The following is a 17,092-nucleotide window of genomic DNA, read 5'->3' on the forward strand; positions in this document are numbered from 1 at the left end:
AGGGTAAGGGAGTCTAAAATTAGAGGGCACAGGTTCAAAGTGAGAGGGCAGAAATTTAGAGGGGACCGAGGGGGCAGGTTTTTCACCCAGAGGGTGGTGGGTGTGTGGAACGAGCTGCCAGAACAGGTGGTGGGGGTACAGTTACAGCGGTAAATAACCTGCAGTCCTCAGGAAGGGTCTTGTCCAGAAACCTCGACCTTCCCCTTCGTCTCCCCTCAGCCTCCGACGCTCCAGGGAAACGAGTGCAAGTTTGTCCAACCTCAAACAGCGCCGGCAAGTGAATGCTGTTCCTGCTCACACCCGCCACACATTGATTTCAGCGGGTTCCGTGCGACGCACTGAGCCCGGGAAATGGACTGGGAAATATACCAGCACTGCGGATCCTGGCCCCAACCCCAAACCCATCCACGTTCTGATCCCTGGTGTTCTGTAGTCTGACCCACCCCCACCCCCAGTCCCACCACGCCATGCCCACCTTGTGTCCCACTGTACCCCACCCCCCGCCCTCCAGCTAACTCTGTCAGCAGAGCCCTGTTTCCCTTCCCCCTCACAGGCCTGGCCTGTCTGATGAATACATTCACCTCAACCCTTCCCGTAGGACAGAATTCCACGTTCTCACTGCTCTTCGGTGGTGGTGGGGGGGGGGGGGGGGGGGGGGGGCGGCTTCTCTGAATCATTGATTGGATTTCATGGTGTTGCTCTGTGTGTGTGGTCCAGGTGTGTTTCTGGCTGTGCGTGTGTGTGTTCCTCATCCCACGTACTGCGTGTGTGTTCCTGACCCCATCTTCAGTGTGTTCCCAGTGTGTTCCTGATCCCATGCTCCGTGTGTTCCAGGTGTGTTCCTGATCCCCTACTGCATCATGATGATGGTGACAGGACTGCCCCTGTTCCTGATGGAGCTCAGTCTGGGACAGTACGGAGGAGCCGGTCCCATCACCGTGTGGAAGTGCTGCCCTCTGCTGAAAGGTTCCGTATATTTCACCTGTCAGTCACGTCCCAAAGTTGTTCTTTAGTTCTGCCCCTGGGTCCAGGTGTACAGGTGAGGTGTCTCCACGCCTGGGTCCAGGTGTACAGGTGAGGTGTCTCCACGCCTGGGTCCAGGTGTACAGGTGATGTGTCTCCACGCCTGGGTCCAGGTGTACAGGTGAGGTGTCTCCACGCCTGGGTCCAGGTGTACAGGTGAGGTGTCTCCACGCCTGGGTCCAGGTGTACAGGTGAGGTGTCTCCACGCCTGGGTCCAGGTGTACAGGTGAGGTGTCTCCACACCTGGGTCCAGGTGTACAGGTGAGGTGTCTCCACGCCTGGGTCCAGGTGTACAGGTGAGGTGTCTCCACGCCTGGGTCCAGGTGTACAGGTGAGGTGTCTCCACGCCTGGGTCCAGGTGTACAGGTGAGGTGTCTCCACGCCTGGGTCCAGGTGTACAGGTGAGGTGTCTCCACGCCTGGGTCCAGGTGTACAGGTGAGGTGTCTCCACGCCTGGGTCCAGGTGTACAGGTGAGGTGTCTCCACGCCTGGGTCCAGGTGTACAGGTGAGGTGTCTCCACGCCTGGGTCCAGGTGTACAGGTGAGGTGTCTCCACGCCTGGGTCCAGGTGTACAGGTGAGGTGTCTCCACGCCTGGGTCCAGGTGTACAGGTGAGGTGTCTCCACGCCTGGGTCCAGGTGTACAGGTGAGGTGTCTCCACGCCTGGGTCCAGGTGTACAGGTGAGGTGTCTCCACGCCTGGGTCCAGGTGTACAGGTGAGGTGTCTCCACGCCTGGGTCCAGGTGTACAGGTGAGGTGTCTCCACGCCTGGGTCCAGGTGTACAGGTGAGGTGTCTCCACGCCTGGGTCCAGGTGTACAGGTGAGGTGTCTCCACGCCTGGGTCCAGGTGTACAGGTGAGGTGTCTCCACGCCTGGGTCCAGGTGTACAGGTGAGGTGTCTCCACGCCTGGGTCCAGGTGTACAGGTGAGGTGTCTCCACGCCTGGGTCCAGGTGTACAGGTGAGGTGTCTCCACGCCTGGGTCCAGGTGTACAGGTGAGGTGTCTCCACGCCTGGGTCCAGGTGTACAGGTGAGGTGTCTCCACGCCTGGGTCCAGGTGTACAGGTGAGGTGTCTCCACGCCTGGGTCCAGGTGTACAGGTGAGGTGTCTCCACGCCTGGGTCCAGGTGTACAGGTGAGGTGTCTCCACGCCTGGGTCCAGGTGTACAGGTGAGGTGTCTCCACGCCTGGGTCCAGGTGTACAGGTGAGGTGTCTCCACACACTGGACAGATGTGCATCAGAACCACTCCAAGCACCTGGGCAGAGTTTTTAATTCCAATAATACTCTATACTACCTCAAAAATGTACGGAATATACAATCAGTACACAGCTTTAGGGGTCTCGACCCAGTACGTTGACAATTCCGCTCCCCCCACAGACGCTGCTCGACCTGCTGAGTCCCTCCAGCAGATTGTGTGTTGACCCAGATTCTGGTGTTTGCCATCCCTGGTGCCCACACTTGTCTCAATGAGCCATCCCATCGGTACACTTGCAACACATCAACACCCCTCCTGGCAAATGGAGTTCAACCTGGAACAGTGTGAAGTGATACACTTCGGGAGATTGAATTCAAAGGCAGAATACAAGGTTAATGGCAGGACTCTTAGCAGTGTGGAGGAACAGAGGGATCTTGGGATCAACGTCCATAGATCCCTCAAGGTTGCAGCTCAGGTCAATAGGGTTGTCAAGGCGTATGGCGTGTTGGCCTTCATTAGTCGGGGTATTGAGTTCAAGAGCCACGAGGTGATGTTGCAGCTCTATAGAACTCTGGTTAGACCACACTTGGAGTATTGTGTTCAGTTCTGGTCGCCTCATTATAGGAGAGGGTGCAGAGGAGATTTACCAGGATGTTGCCTGGATTGGAGAGCATGTGTTATGAGGATAGGTTGAGTGAGCTGGGGCTTTTCTCTTTGGAGAGGAGGAGGATGAGAGGTGACTTGATAGAGGTGTACAAGATGATAAGAGGCTTAGATCGAGTGGACAGTCAGAGACTTTTTCCCAGGATGACAATGGCTAACACGAGGGGACATAATTTTAAGGTGATTGGAGGAAGGTATAAGGGGATGTCAGGGGTATGTTTTTTACACAGAGAGTGGTGGGTGTGTGGAACGCACTGCTGGCAGAGGTTGTGGGGGCAGATACATTAGGGACATTTAAGAGACTCTTTGATAGACACACGAATGATAGAAAAATAGGGGGCTATGTGGGAGGGAAGGGTTAGCTAGATCTCAGAGCAGGATAGAATGCACTGTGCTGTGCTGTCGTGTTCAATGTTTCTCCTCGGATTCTTGCTGCGCTCGGCACATAACAGAGAATCCCTTCAGCCCTTGGAGCTGTTACCCCTTCCAGGGATATCGAGGCTGATCCACTGCCTCATTCCCATACCCATGATCCCAGAAAGTCCAAAACCCCTGCTTAGACCTGGTGGCAGTACAGAGGGAGGGTCACACTGTGGGAGGGGAAAGAGGCGCTGGCTGTCCACTCTATCTATTCCTCCTAATATTTTGTACACCTCTATCATGTCTCCTCTCATCCTCCTTCTCTCCAAAGAGTAAAGCCCCAGCTCCCTTAGTCTCTCCTCATAATCCATACTCTCTAAACCAGGCAGCATCCTGGTAAATCTCCTCTGCACCCTTTCCAACGCCTCCACATCCTTCCTATAATGAGGCGACCAGAACTGGACACAGTACTCTAAGTGTGGTCTAACCAGAGTTTTGTAAAGCTGCATCATTACCTCGCGGCTCTTAAACTCGATCCCACGACTTATGAAAGCTAACACCCCATAAGCTTTCTTAACTACCCTATCCACCTGTGAGGCAACTTTCAGTGATCTATGGATATGAACCCCCAGATCTCTTTGCTCTTCTACACTGCCCAGAATCTGCCATTAACCTTGTATTCCGCCTTGGAGTTTGTCCTTCCAAAGTGTACCACCTCACACTTCTCCAGATTGAACTCCATCTGCCACTTCTCAGCCCAGCTCTGCATCCTATCAATATCCCTCTGCAAGCTTCTACAGCCCTCCACACTATCCACAACACCACCAACCTTTGTGTCATCTGCAAACTTGCCAACCCACCCCTCTACCCCCTCATCCAAGTCATTAATAAATATCACAAAAAGCAGACGTCCCAGGACCGATCCTTGTGGGACACCACTAGTCACAGCCCTCCAATCTGAATGCACTCCCTCCACCACAACCCTCTGCTTTCTACAGGCAAGCCAATTCTGAATCCACACGGCCAAGCTTCCCTGGATCCCATGTCCTCTGACCTTCTGAAGAAGCCCACCATGCGGAACCCTACTCAAACACCTTACTAAAATCTATGTAGACCACATCTACTGCACTACCCTCATCAATCTTCCTGGTTACCTCCTCAAAGAACCTTATCAGGCTTGTGAGACATGATCTTCCCTTCACAAAGCCGTGCTGGCTGTCCCTGATCAGACCATGATTCTCTAAATGCCCATAGATCCTATCTCTAAGAATCCTTTCCAACAGCTTACCCACCACAGACGTAAGGCTCACTGGTCTGTAATTCCCTGGACTATCCCTACTACCCTTTTTGAATAAGGGGACAACATTCGCCACCCTCCAATCCTCCAGTACCATCCCCGTGGACAATGAGGACTCAAAGATCCTAACCAACGGTTCAGCAATCTCCTCCCTCGCCTCACGAAGCAGCCTGGGGAATATTCCGTCAGGCCCCGGGGATTGGAAAGGTTTAGAGGGATATGGGCCAAATGTGGGCAAATGGGACTGGCTTGGATGGGGAATCATGGTTGGCACAGACCAGTTGGGCCGAAGGGCCTGTTCCTGTGCTGTATGACTCTGTGACTCTATACGTGTGGAGATGCCATCCACACAGATCATTTCATTACACAGTGCAGTGAGGTAGCACAGGGCAAAACAAGAACAGAATGCAGAATAAAGTGTTCCAGTTACAGAGAAAATGCAGTGCAGGCAGACAATAAGGTGCAAGGGCCACGATGAGGCAGATTGAGGTCAAGAGTTCCTCCGTATCCATGGAAACCCTCATGCCATGTTGTCCCAACCACGGAAAATCTCATTGCACCCCCAGAAACACTTCCACCCACCGCCACCCCACCCTTCCCTCACCCACAAACCTGCAACCGCCCCCCCCCCCCCAACACCACAACCTGTGGGGGAGAGTGTGGGCACTCCACGCTCCCTGTGTGCACACGAGCAGGGCGGCAGGATCACGCCTTTATTCACTATCAGCCTTGCTCTGACTCTGATCGTGACTCTGACTGAGCCTGACATCCTGCTGCTTCCCGCTTCCCCAGGGATCGGAATCGGAATGCTGGTGGTCGCCTCGCTGGTCTCACTTTACTACAATGTGATCATTGCCTGGACCTTCTACTACCTGGGCAGCTCCTTCCAGAACCCGCTGCCCTGGTCCTGTGATGCTCCAGCAAACATCCAACTGTGCCGGGTAGGTAGGTGGCAGACGCTCCCGCCGGGAAGCTGCGGATTCCCGGGGGAATGAGCGGGGATGGGAGGCGAGAGTTCCCGGAGCTGTCTCGATACCACTGGGGGAGGAAAGCTGGGGGCAGTTCGAGCCGGGACGGGACATCACAGCCTCCGGTTCGGGGGCTGCGCAACACCCAAGAACAAAGACATTGGGGAGGGGAGCACGGGGGGGAGCGTGAGAGAGCAGGGGTGGGGAACGTGGGTGGGGGGGTGGGGATGGTTCACCAGGACGTCACCCGGATTGGAGATTTATTGATGGGTGGCGGTCAGACAGGCCGGGACGGTTTTCCCCGGAGTGACCGGGCCGAGGGGTGAGCTGATGGAGGTGCATAAAACAATGAGGGACACAGAAGGGTTGGTGGTCAAAGTTTCTATCCTCGGGTCGGGGAATCACATTAGGTTTAAAGTGGGAGGTAGGAGGTTTAAAGGGGATCTGAGGGGTAAGTTTTTTGCACGGAGAGGGGTTGATATCTGGAACGTGCTGCCGGAGGAGGTAGTGGAGTCAGGTACCTAACACCATAGACATAGGAGTAGAATGAGGCCATTCAGCCCATCGTCTGCTCTGCCATTCAATCATGGCTGATTTATTTTTCCCCCTCAGCCCCATTCTCCTGCCTTCTCCCCGTAACCTTTGATGCCCTCACTAATCAGGAACCCAACCCAAACCAAGATACAGTCACTACGTTTGGGAGGCATTCAGACAGCCACTTACATAGACCAGCACAGAAGGACAGGGTCCCAATGCAGGCAAATGGGATTAGTGCGGATGGGTAAAGGGTGGGCATGGATGTGGTGGGCCGAAGGGCCAGTCTCTGTGTCGTACGCCCCTATGACCTCCTCTAAAGCAAGTGTCAAAAGACAGGGTAGAGTCAAAGGTCAAAGGACATCAGAAGTAGGAGCAGGAGTTGTCCCCGGAGCCCCCAATCCTGCTCCACTCTTCATCGAGGCCCCGGCTCACCAACTGCCCCAACGTTTCCCAGCACCATCTCCGTCTCCCCGACTCCTGGCACCATCTCCGTCTCTCCGTCTCCCCGGCACCATCTCCGTCTCCCCGATTCCCGGCACCATCTCCGTCTCCCCAACTCCTGGCACCATCTCCGTCTCTCCGTCTCCCCGGCACCATCTCCGTCTCCCCGATTCCCGGCACCATCTCCGTCTCCCCGACTCCTGGCACCATCTCCGTCTCTCCGTCTCCCCGGCACCATCTCCGTCTCCCCGATTCCCGGCACCATCTCCGTCTCCCCGACTCCCGGCACCATCTCTGTCTCCACAATTCCCTTCACATCTGGATATCTCATCATCTCTGTTTTTAATGGAGAGACTGGACAGGCTGGGACTTTCCCTGGAGTGAAGGAGGCTGAGGGGTGACCTTATGGAGGTTTATAAAATCATGAGGGGCAGAGATAAGGTGGGTGGTCACAGACTTTTCCCCAGGGTAGGGGAGTCTAAAACTAGAGGGCACAGGTTTAAGGTGAGAGGGGGAAGATTTAAAGGGGACCTGAGGGGCAGGTTTTTCACCCAGAGGGTGGTGGGTGTGTGGAATGAGCTGCCAGAGGAAGGGGTAGAGGTAGGGACAGTTACAACGTTTGAAGGACACTTGGACAGGTTCGTGTCAACCAAAACGTGTATCTGAGCCAGTGTTGCCTGAATTTGCCCCATATCCCTCTAAACTTTTCCCATCCATGGCGCCGGAAGCGTGGCGACACTCGCAGGCTGCCCCCAGAACATTCTTTCTTTCTTTCTTTTTCAATCTTTTTATTAGTTTTCAAATTAATACAGATTAATATATAGCATCAATGTTTGTACAGGTAGTACACAGATCAGGAGAACAGTCATGGCAGAGATAATCATAAAGAACAATAAAATATAAAAAAACTGTAGATCCAACGATCTCTTAGTAAATGAATATAATATAAAAGAAAGGAAAGAAAAAGATTTATTATATATAAAAGAAAGAAAAAATCCCCAAATCAATAAGAGGAATTATAAACAATATATCAAACCAAAGTAAACAAAAAATTTTCAAAAAAAAAGCCAAAAAAAGGGAAAAAAAAGACTGGACTGAAATTTCTCAGTAGAAACAGAGCAATATTATGTCGTCAACTCCGTTCCTCTAAGTTGGAAAGTTATCGAAAGGGGATCTACATCATGTGAAAATATTGAATAAATGGACTCCAAATATCTTCAAATTTAAGCGAAGGATCCACAGTACCACTGCTAATTGTTTCCAAGTTTAAACATGATATAGTTTGAGAGAACCATTGAAAAGTAGTCAGGGGTATTGGATCCTTCCATTTAAGCAAAATGGATCGTTTGGCCATTAATGTAACAAAAGCAATCATACGGTTAGTGGAGGCAGATAGATGGCCAGATTCTATCCTTGGTAATCCAAAAATTGCAGTGATAGGGTGAGGTTGTAAACCAACCTTCAATACATTTGAAATAATGTTAAAAATGTCTTTCCAATATTTTTCCAAAGGAGGACAAGACCAAAACATATGTGTCAGAGAAGCCACATTTGATTTACATCTGTCACATATAGGATTTATATGGTGATAAAAACGAGCTAGCTTATCTTTGGACGTATGGGTCCTGTGGACTACCTTAAACTGTATCAACGAGTGTCTGGCACACATTGAAGACGTATTAACTAAATGAAGAATTTTCTTCCAAGTCTCTGTAGGTAAAGATGTCTGGAGTTCACTTTCCTATTCATTCTTAATTTTGTTCAGTGATTCTGGATGTAATCCTTCCGATAAGGATTAAGACCTAAAACTTTTTCCGTAATTTCAGTCTTGTAAGGTGTGGGAAAAGAGGGTATAGTAGCTTTTAAAAAATTTCTAACCTGCAAATATCAAAAAAAGTGTGATCTCGGCAAATTGTATTTGTTAGACAATTGTTCAAAAGGTGAAAAACAGTTTTCAATGAATAGATCCCGAAAACATACTGTTCCCTTCCTTTCCATATGGGAAAAGCTGAGTCAACTCTGGATGGATGAAAGAAAAAATTAGATTGAATGGGACTTGACAGGTTAAATTTATTCAATCCAAAAAATTTACGAAATTGAAACCATATTTGTATTATATGTTTAACAATTGGGTTAATCATATGTTTAGTTAATTTGGTAAGTGCAAAAGGGAGTGAGGCTCCTAAAATAGAAACTAATGATAATTCAAGGAATGATTGGTGCTCAGGGTGTACCCATTTGGGGCATTGAATTACATCTGAATCTTGTATCCAAATAATTAAATATCTGATATTAATTGCCCAATAATATAATCTAAAGTTAGGCAAGGCCATACCACCATCCTTTTTTAGTTTTTGTAAATATTTCTTACTTAACCTTGGGTTTTTATTCTGCCAAATATATGAAAGAATTTTAGAATCAATAGTGTCAAAAAAAGATTTTGGGACGAAAGTTGGAATCGCTTGAAATAAATATAAAAATTTTAGTAAAGCACATTCTCAGTAACGCAAAAAGACGCATTTCACTGTGTGTTTCGATGTACATGTGGCTAATAAATAAGTATCTTATATCTAAACCTGTGCCCTCCAGTTTAGACTCCCCTACCCTGGGGAATAGTCTGTGACCACCCACTTTATCTACACACCCCATGATTTTATAAACCTCCATAAGGTCACCCCTCAGCCTCCTGGGAGAAAAGTCCCAGCCTATCAAACCTTCTGGTCCCAGCAACATCCTGGTGAAGCTTTTCTGCACCTTTTCCAGCTCAATCACATCCTTCCTGTAGGAACAGATCGGGAGGCAGACTTTGGAGAGGTGCAAAAATAACAATGTCTTGTCATGGGTGATTTCAACTTCCCTAATATTGACTGGCACCTCCTTAGTGCAAAAGGTTTTGATGGGGCAGAATTTGTTAGGTGTGTCCAGGAAGGATTCCTGACACGGTAGGTGGACAGGCCAACTAGAGATGAGGCCATTCTAGATCTGGTACCAGGCATGAGCCTGGTCGGGTGTCAGATCACTCGGTGGGTGAGCATTTCAGAGACAGTGACCACAACCCCCTGACCTTTACCCTTGCCTTGGAGAGGGTTAGGAGCAGACAGTATGGGAAAGTATTTAATTGGGGGAGGGGGAATTATGATGCTGTTAGGCAGGAACTTGGGAGTGTAAATTGGGAGCAGATGTACTCGGGGAAATGCACAATGGAAATGTGGAGGTTGTTTAGAGATCACTTGCAGGGGGTTCTGGATGTTTGTCCCATTGAGGCAGGAAAAAGGATGGTAGGGTGAAGGAACCGCGGTTGACAAGAGATGTAGAATATCTGGTGAAGAGGAAGAAAGAAGCTTGCTTAAGGTTTAGGAAGCAAGAATCAGACAGGGCTCTGGAGAGTTACAAGGTAGCCAGGAAGGAACTTAAGAATCGACTTAGGAGAGCTAGAAGGGGCATGAGAAGGCCTTGGAGAGTAGGATTAAAGAGAACCCCAAGGCATTCTTCATGTATGTGAAGAACAGGAGGATGACTAGAGTTAGGGTAGAACCACTTAGGGATAGAGGAAGTAACATGTGCCTGGTGTCAGAAGAGGTCGGGGAGGTCCTTAATGAATAATCTCTCTGGTGAATCAGTATTCACCAGAGAGAGAGACCTTGACGTTTGTGACCACAGTGTAAAACAGGCTGACAAGCTGGAACATGTCGATGTGGGGAGGGAGGATGTGCTGGAACCTTTGAAAAACGTTAGGATAGATAAGTCACCCGGGTCAGACAGGATATATCCCAGGATACTACGGAAAGCGAGGGAACAGATTTCTGAGCCCTTGGTGATGATCTTTGCGTCCTCACTGGCCACAGGAGTAGTGCCAGATGATTGGAGGGTGGCAAATGTTGTTCCTTTGTTCAAGAAAGGGAGTAGGGATAACCCTGGGAATTACAGACCAGTGAGTCTTACTTCAATGGTGGGCAAATTATTGGAAAAGATTCTTAGGGACAGGATTTATGGGCATTTGGAGAAGCAGAGGCTGATTAGGGACAGTCAGCATGGCTTTGTGAGGGGCAGGTCGTGCCTCAGGAGCCTGACTGAATTCTTTGAGGATGTGACAAAGCACATTGATGAAGGTAGAGCAGTGGATGTGGTGTACATGGATTTTAGTAAGGTGTTTGATAAGGTTCCTCATGGAAGGCTCATTCAGAAAGTCAGGAGGCATGGGATCCAGGGAAACTTGGCTGTGTGGATTCAGAATTGGCTCGCCCATAGAAGACAGAGGGTGGTGGTAGATGGAGCGTATTCTGCCTGGAGGTCAGTGACCAGTGGTGTTCTGCAGGGATCTGTTCTGGGACCCCTGCTCTTTGTGATTTTTATAAATGACTTGGATGAGGATGTGGAAGGGTGGGTTAGTAAGTTTGCTGATGACACGAAGGTTGGTGGTGTTGTGGATAGTGTAGAAGGTTGCTGTAGGTTACAACAGGACATTGATAGGATGCAGAGCTGGGCTGAGAAGTGGCAGATGGAGTTCAACCCGGAAAAGTGTGAAGTGATTCACTTTGGAAGATCGAATTTGAAGGCAGAATACAAGGTTAATGGCAGGACTCTCAGCAGTGTGGAGGAACAGAGGGATCTTGGGGTCCACGTCCATAGATCCCTCAAGGTTGCCACGCAGGTCAATAGGGTGGTTAAGAAGGTGTATGGAGTGTTGGCCTTCATTAGTCAGGGTATTGAGTTCAAGAGCCGCGAGGTGATGTTGCAGCTCTATAGAACTCTGGTCAGACTACATTTGGAGTATTGTGTTCAGTTCTGGTCGCCTCATTATAGGAAGGATGTGGAAGCTTTAGAGAGAGTGCAGAGGAGATTTACTAGGATGTTGCCTGGATTGGAGAGCAGGTCTTATGAGGATAGGTTGAGTAAGCTGGGGCTTTTCTCTTTGTAGAGAAGGAGGATGAGAGGTGAATTGATAGAGGTGTACAAGATGATAAGAGGCTTAGATCGAGTGGACAGTCAGAAACTTTTTCCCAGGGCAGAAGTGGCTAACACGAGGGGACATAATTTTAGGGTGATTGGAGGAAGGTAGAGGTTGGATATCAGAGGCAAGCTTTTTTTTTTACACGGAGAGTGGTGGGTGCATGGAACGCACTGCCAGGGGTGCTGGTAAAGGCAGATACATTAGGGACATTTAAGAGATTCTTAGACACACGGATGGTAGTGAAATGGAGGGCTATGTGGGAGGGAAGGATTAGATAGATCTTAGAGCAGGATAAAGTGTCGACACAACATCGTGGGCTGAAGGGCCTGTACTGTGCTGTAATGTTCTAAGTTCCATAGCTGGGTGACCAGAACTGCACACAATACTCCAAGTGCAGTCTCACCAATAACTTGTACAGTTGCAACATGACATCTCAACTCCTGTACTCAGTGCCCTGCCCAATGAAGACCAGGGTGCCAAACACCTTCTTCACCACCCTGTCTACCTGTGTCTCCACTTTCAGGGAACTATGTACCTGCACCCCTGGGTCTCTCTGTTCTTCAACACATAAATCCGTGTTGATTCTGCTCAATTCTGTTATTCTTTTCAAGGTGTTCTGTTCCATCGTACATTATAGATTCCATGTTTTCTCATCAGCCGGCACAATCAAAGACCCCACCCACCCAAGACATTCCCTCTTTTCTCCTCTTCCATCAGGTAGAAGATACAGGAGCCTGAGGGCACGTACCACCAGACTTAAGGACAGCTTCTACCCCACTGTGATAAGACTATTGAACGGTTCCCTTATACGATGAGATGGACTCTGACCTCACGATCTATCTTGTGACCTTGCACCTTATTGCACTGCACTTTCTCTGTAGCTGTGACACTTTACTCTGTACTGTTACTGTTTTTACCTGTACTACATCAATGCACTCTGTACTAACTCAATGTAACTGCACTGTGTAATGAATTGACCTGTACAATCAGTTTGTAAGACAAGTTCTTCACTGTACCTCGGTACAAGTGACAATAATAAACCAATACCAATACCACTGATGCTCAGGAATAGCTCAGTAGTTCCCTGTTTCCTCCCTCCCTCCTTTCTTAAAGACTGGGCTCACATTTGCCAGTTTCCGATCCACAAAGGAAGGTCATTGTGGAAAGAACACAGAACATTACAGCACAGTACAGGCCCTTCGGCCCACAATGTTGTGCCGACATTTTATCCTGCTCTAAGATCTATCTAACCCTTCCCTCCCACATAGCCCCCCATTTCTCTATCATTCATGTGGCTATCTAAGAGTCTCTTAAATGTCCCTAATGTATCTGCCCCCACAACCTCTGCCGGCAGTGCGTTCCACACACCCACCACCCTCTGTATAAAAACGGCAAAGGTTACCGTGTGTCAGGGACAAGATGCAGGGGAGAGCTGATAGAAGTTTATAAAATTATTGGAGAGGTAGATGGGGAGAGATTCAGAGTCTTCATCCCAGGGTAGAAATGTCAAGTAGTGGAGGACGTTCATTGAAGGTGAGAGTGGGAAAGTTTAAAGGAGCTGTGTGGGGTAAGTTTTTTACACTGAGAGCGGTGGGTGCCTGGAACAGGCTGCCAGGGGAGGTGAAATTGATAAATTGGTTTATTATTGTCACATGTACCGAGGTACAGGGAGAAGCTTTGTTCTGCATACCATCCATACAGATCATTTCATCACATCAGTGCATTGAGGTAGTACAAGGGAAAACAATAACAGAATGCAGAATAAGGTGTTACAGTTACAGAGAAAGTGCAGTGCAGGCAGACAATAAGGTGCAAGGTCATAACGAGGTAGAGTGTCAGGTCAAGAGTCCATCTTATCGTACTAGGGGACCGTTCAATAGTCTTATAACAGCGGGATAGAAGCTGTCCTTGAGCCTGGTGGAAGCAGATACGATGGAAGGGTTTAAGAGGCATTTAGACAGACACATGAACAAGCAGGGAACGGAGGGATACAGACCGAGTGCAGGCAGGTGGGATTGGATAAGTTAACATCATGGTCAGCACAGACATGGTGGGCCGAAGGGCCTCTTCCTGTGCTGTGAGTGGGAAGTGGGTGGGTGTTGGATGAGCCAAGTCACCGATGAGGTAACACGAAGCCGGAGAGGTTGTGGTTGGTAACGGTTCTCTCACATTCCCCGCAGAACTTAACTGCCAACCAGAGTGATCAGAGTGCCAGTGAAGTCTTCTGGAAGTAAGTTATCTCTGCTTTACCCCCTTACTTGATGGTCTTCTGGTCCCAATAATTTAAAAAGCCTCACATTGCAGGGTTATAGTTACAGAGCACCGAAACAGTCCCTTCGGCCCAACTTGTCCATGCTGACCTATGTGGCCAGTCCCATTTGCCCGTGTGTGGCCCATATCCCTCTGAACCTTCCCTATCCAGGGACCTGTACCCACCTCTACCCCTCCCTCTGGCAGCTCGCTCCATACACCCTCCGCCCTGTGGGGAAACCTGCCCCTCATCTCCCCTTAGTTCTTGTCTGTCTCGCTTGGACACAGAGAGCCATGTGGTGTGCACAGCACACAGACAGACCATTCGGCCCTTCTGCTGCACAACACCCTCCTCGTTCACCCAGCGTGATTCCTGTCTCCCTCAGGAGAAGGCATTCCCTGCAGAGCTGACTCCCACGGATAGCTGTGTCCTGCTGACTGTCGAACCCATGCTCTCGCTTTGGGATCAGACACAGGAGGTCACAGCAATAGAGTAGGAAGGCATTCCCAGCAATAGAGCAGGAAGGCATTCCCTGCAGAGCTGACTCCCACGGATAGCTGTGTCCTGCTGACTGTCGAACCCATGCTCTCGCTTTGGGATCAGACACAGGAGGGGTCGCTGCTCTTCAGGAAGGGCTTGGAGAGCAGGGAGGGTGTCGACCTAAAGCCGGCTCCTCCGAGAGAGCAGCACTCCACTGTGTGCCCAGGACACGAGGCGGGGAACGGTCGCACAGCAAACCACGGCCGTGTGTTTCCTTCTGTGGAACGGGCCGCTGATGGCCGTCTGCTGCTTTGGTCGATGGAATCTCTTCCTGTTGAGGGAAAAATTGCACCAAATGTAATTGGGGGCAGCGGGTAGTGCTGCTGCCTCCCAGTTCCGGAGATCCAGGTCCGATCCCGACCTCTGGCGCTGTCTGTGTGGAGTTTGCACGTTCTCCCTGTGACTGCGTGGGTTTCCTCCAGGTGCTCCAGTTTCATAGAACATAGAACAGCACAGCACAGAACAGGCCCTTCGGCCCACAATGTTGTGCCGACGTAGCTAATCCCTCCTACCTACAGAATGCCCACATCCCTCCATTTTCCTCTCATTCATGTGCTCATCCAAGCCCCTCTTAAAAGCCCCCAATGAATTTGCCTCCAACACGCTATCAGGCAACACATTCCAGACATCCACCACTCTCTCAGTAAAAAACGTACCTCACGTCTGTTTTGAACCTACCCCCCTCACCTTAAATGCATGCCCTCTGGTACAGGATCGCTCAATAATAGGAAAAAGATATTGCTTGTCCACCCTATCTATGCCCCTCATAATTTTATACACTTGCAACAGATCACCCCTCAGCCTCCACCGCTCCAGAGAAAAGAGCCCAAGTTTGTCCAGTTTTTCCTCCCACATTCCCAACGACGTGCGGGTCGGTGGGTTAATTGACGGCTGTGAATTGGCCCTGGGGTGTGGTAGGAGCTGAGGGTGTGGAGCGGAGGCGGGGAGAGTAAGCAGGGTCAGTACAAACGGTTGGCGCGGGCTGTCTGTGTGCGCTGGGACTCGAAATGGTTTAAAAATGTTTACAGTGTCAGAGACCTGTGCTGGGACTTAGACCAAGTGCAACGTAACACGGGTGGAGCACAGGTTGTGGCAGATGCAGGCCATTCGGCCCTTCAAGCCCATTCTGCCCACTCAGATGCTGAGTTATCTGGTCCTCCCCAGGTAACGAGCCCCTGATGGATGTATAGCTCGAACAGGTGAACGAGTGTTTGGGGTCCAGTGGGATGTCTGGGGGACCGATGGGATGTCTGGGAGACTGGTGGGATGTCTGGGGGTCCGGTGGGATGTCTGGGAGACCAGTGGGATGTCTGGGGGTCCGGTGGGATGTCTGGGAGACCAGTGGGATGTCTGGGGGTCCGGTGGGATGTCTGGGAGACCAGTGGGATGTCTGGGGGTCCGGTGGGATGTCTGGGAGACCGGTGGGATGTCTGGGGGTCTGGTGGGATGTCTGGGAGACCGGTGGGATGTCTGGGAGTCCGGTGGGATGTTTGGGGGTCCAGTTGGATGTTTGGGGGACCAGGCTGTACCCAGCCTGGCGATGGCTTGACTTGAGGCGTGTCCTTGGGTCAGAGTTTGGCCCCCCTCACCCCCTGGTGCTTCCTCTGGTGGTGATATGGTGTCCAATGTCCTTGTTTTGGCAGCGAGCAGGTCCTGGGACTGTCGGGGAGTTCAGGGCTCGACGACCCCGGTCCCGTCCGCTGGCCACTGGCCATCTGTCTCCTGGCGGCCTGGGTCTTCATCTTCTTGTGTTGTCTGAAAGGCATCCGCAGCTCAGGCAAGGTGGGTCTGTGGTGAGGGGAGTGGGGGAGGGGTGGGGGTGTTGGTGAAGGGGGGAGTTGGGGAGGGGTTGGTGATGGGAAGGGGTCAGTGAGGGGGGTGGGGAAGTGTTAGGGGAGGGGTTGGTGAGGGAGAGAGGTCGGCGATGGGGGGTCGGTGTCAGGGGGGGATCGGTGTCAAGGGGAGGGGGTCAGTGTCAAGGGGGTTCAGTGATGGGGAGAGGTGGGCAGCTGGTGAGTCCAGATCTCTGTTCATCACAGCCCATCACCCATCGCCCTAAACATCAATTCCCCCCCACCCTCCCCACCCTCCCCACCCTCCCAACCCACCCTCCCCCCTGACTCTCCCATTGAAGCCATCCCTGCCTTCTAAACCCCTCTCTCCCGCCCCCTCTCTCCCGACCCCCCTTCTCTCCCGTCCCCCCTGTCTCCCGTCCCCCCTCTCTCCCACCTCCAGTCCTCTCCCACCTCCCCTCTGCCACCCCCTCCTCTCCCATCACCTCAATTCCCATCCTCCCATCCCCTCCTCTCTCCCATTCCCCCTCCTTCCCCCACCCCTCCCTGCAGGTCAGACCCTGCTTGTATAACTCCCAGCCACTGTCTCTGGTCACCGTGGCTCCCTGCCAACCCAGCATTTCCATGCCCTGCTCCACCATTGAGGCTGGCAGTTCCCGGTCGGAGACGGGATCGTCGGATGGGCCCCGAGTCCCCGGGGAATCGACCACTGACCTCTTGCAGCGGGGAGATGTGAGTTTGGTTTCACCAGACTGTGCCAGCCGGTGACCTAATGAGATGTCTGTGTCCTGCACACTCTGCAGTAGGTTGGACAGACTTGGGCTGTTCTTTCTGGAGCATCGGAGGCTGAGGGGAGACCTGATGGAAGGTTATAATCTGTCCTTCTACAGTGGGTGATACAAAGACAGGTGGAGGGGCAGGTGGTGTTGAGGAAGCAGGGAGTCTGCAGAAGGACTTGGACAGGTTGGGAGAATAGGGCAAAGAAGTTGCAGATGGAACACAGCGCAGGGAAGTGTACGGTCACGCACTTCAGTAGGAGGAATAAAGGTGTAGACTATTTTCTAAACGGG

The 17,092-nt window shown here is 51.0% G+C and overlaps 1 protein-coding gene across 1 annotated transcript in view; it reads left to right on the forward strand.

Annotated features, from left to right (window-relative positions):
- Positions 1–17,092, forward strand: part of slc6a7 (solute carrier family 6 member 7) — a 50,426-nt gene that overhangs the window by 15,394 nt on the left and 17,940 nt on the right. The window contains exons 3-6 of the mRNA XM_052026596.1: positions 835–966; positions 5,334–5,482; positions 13,619–13,668; positions 15,873–16,011. Of these exons, the coding sequence (XP_051882556.1) occupies positions 835–966; positions 5,334–5,482; positions 13,619–13,668; positions 15,873–16,011 (470 nt within the window). The remainder of the gene's footprint in view (positions 1–834; positions 967–5,333; positions 5,483–13,618; positions 13,669–15,872; positions 16,012–17,092) is intronic.

The sequence above is a fragment of the Pristis pectinata genome, chromosome 11 (assembly GCF_009764475.1).
Source record: "Pristis pectinata isolate sPriPec2 chromosome 11, sPriPec2.1.pri, whole genome shotgun sequence".
NCBI classification, from domain to species: Eukaryota; Metazoa; Chordata; class Chondrichthyes; order Rhinopristiformes; family Pristidae; genus Pristis; species Pristis pectinata.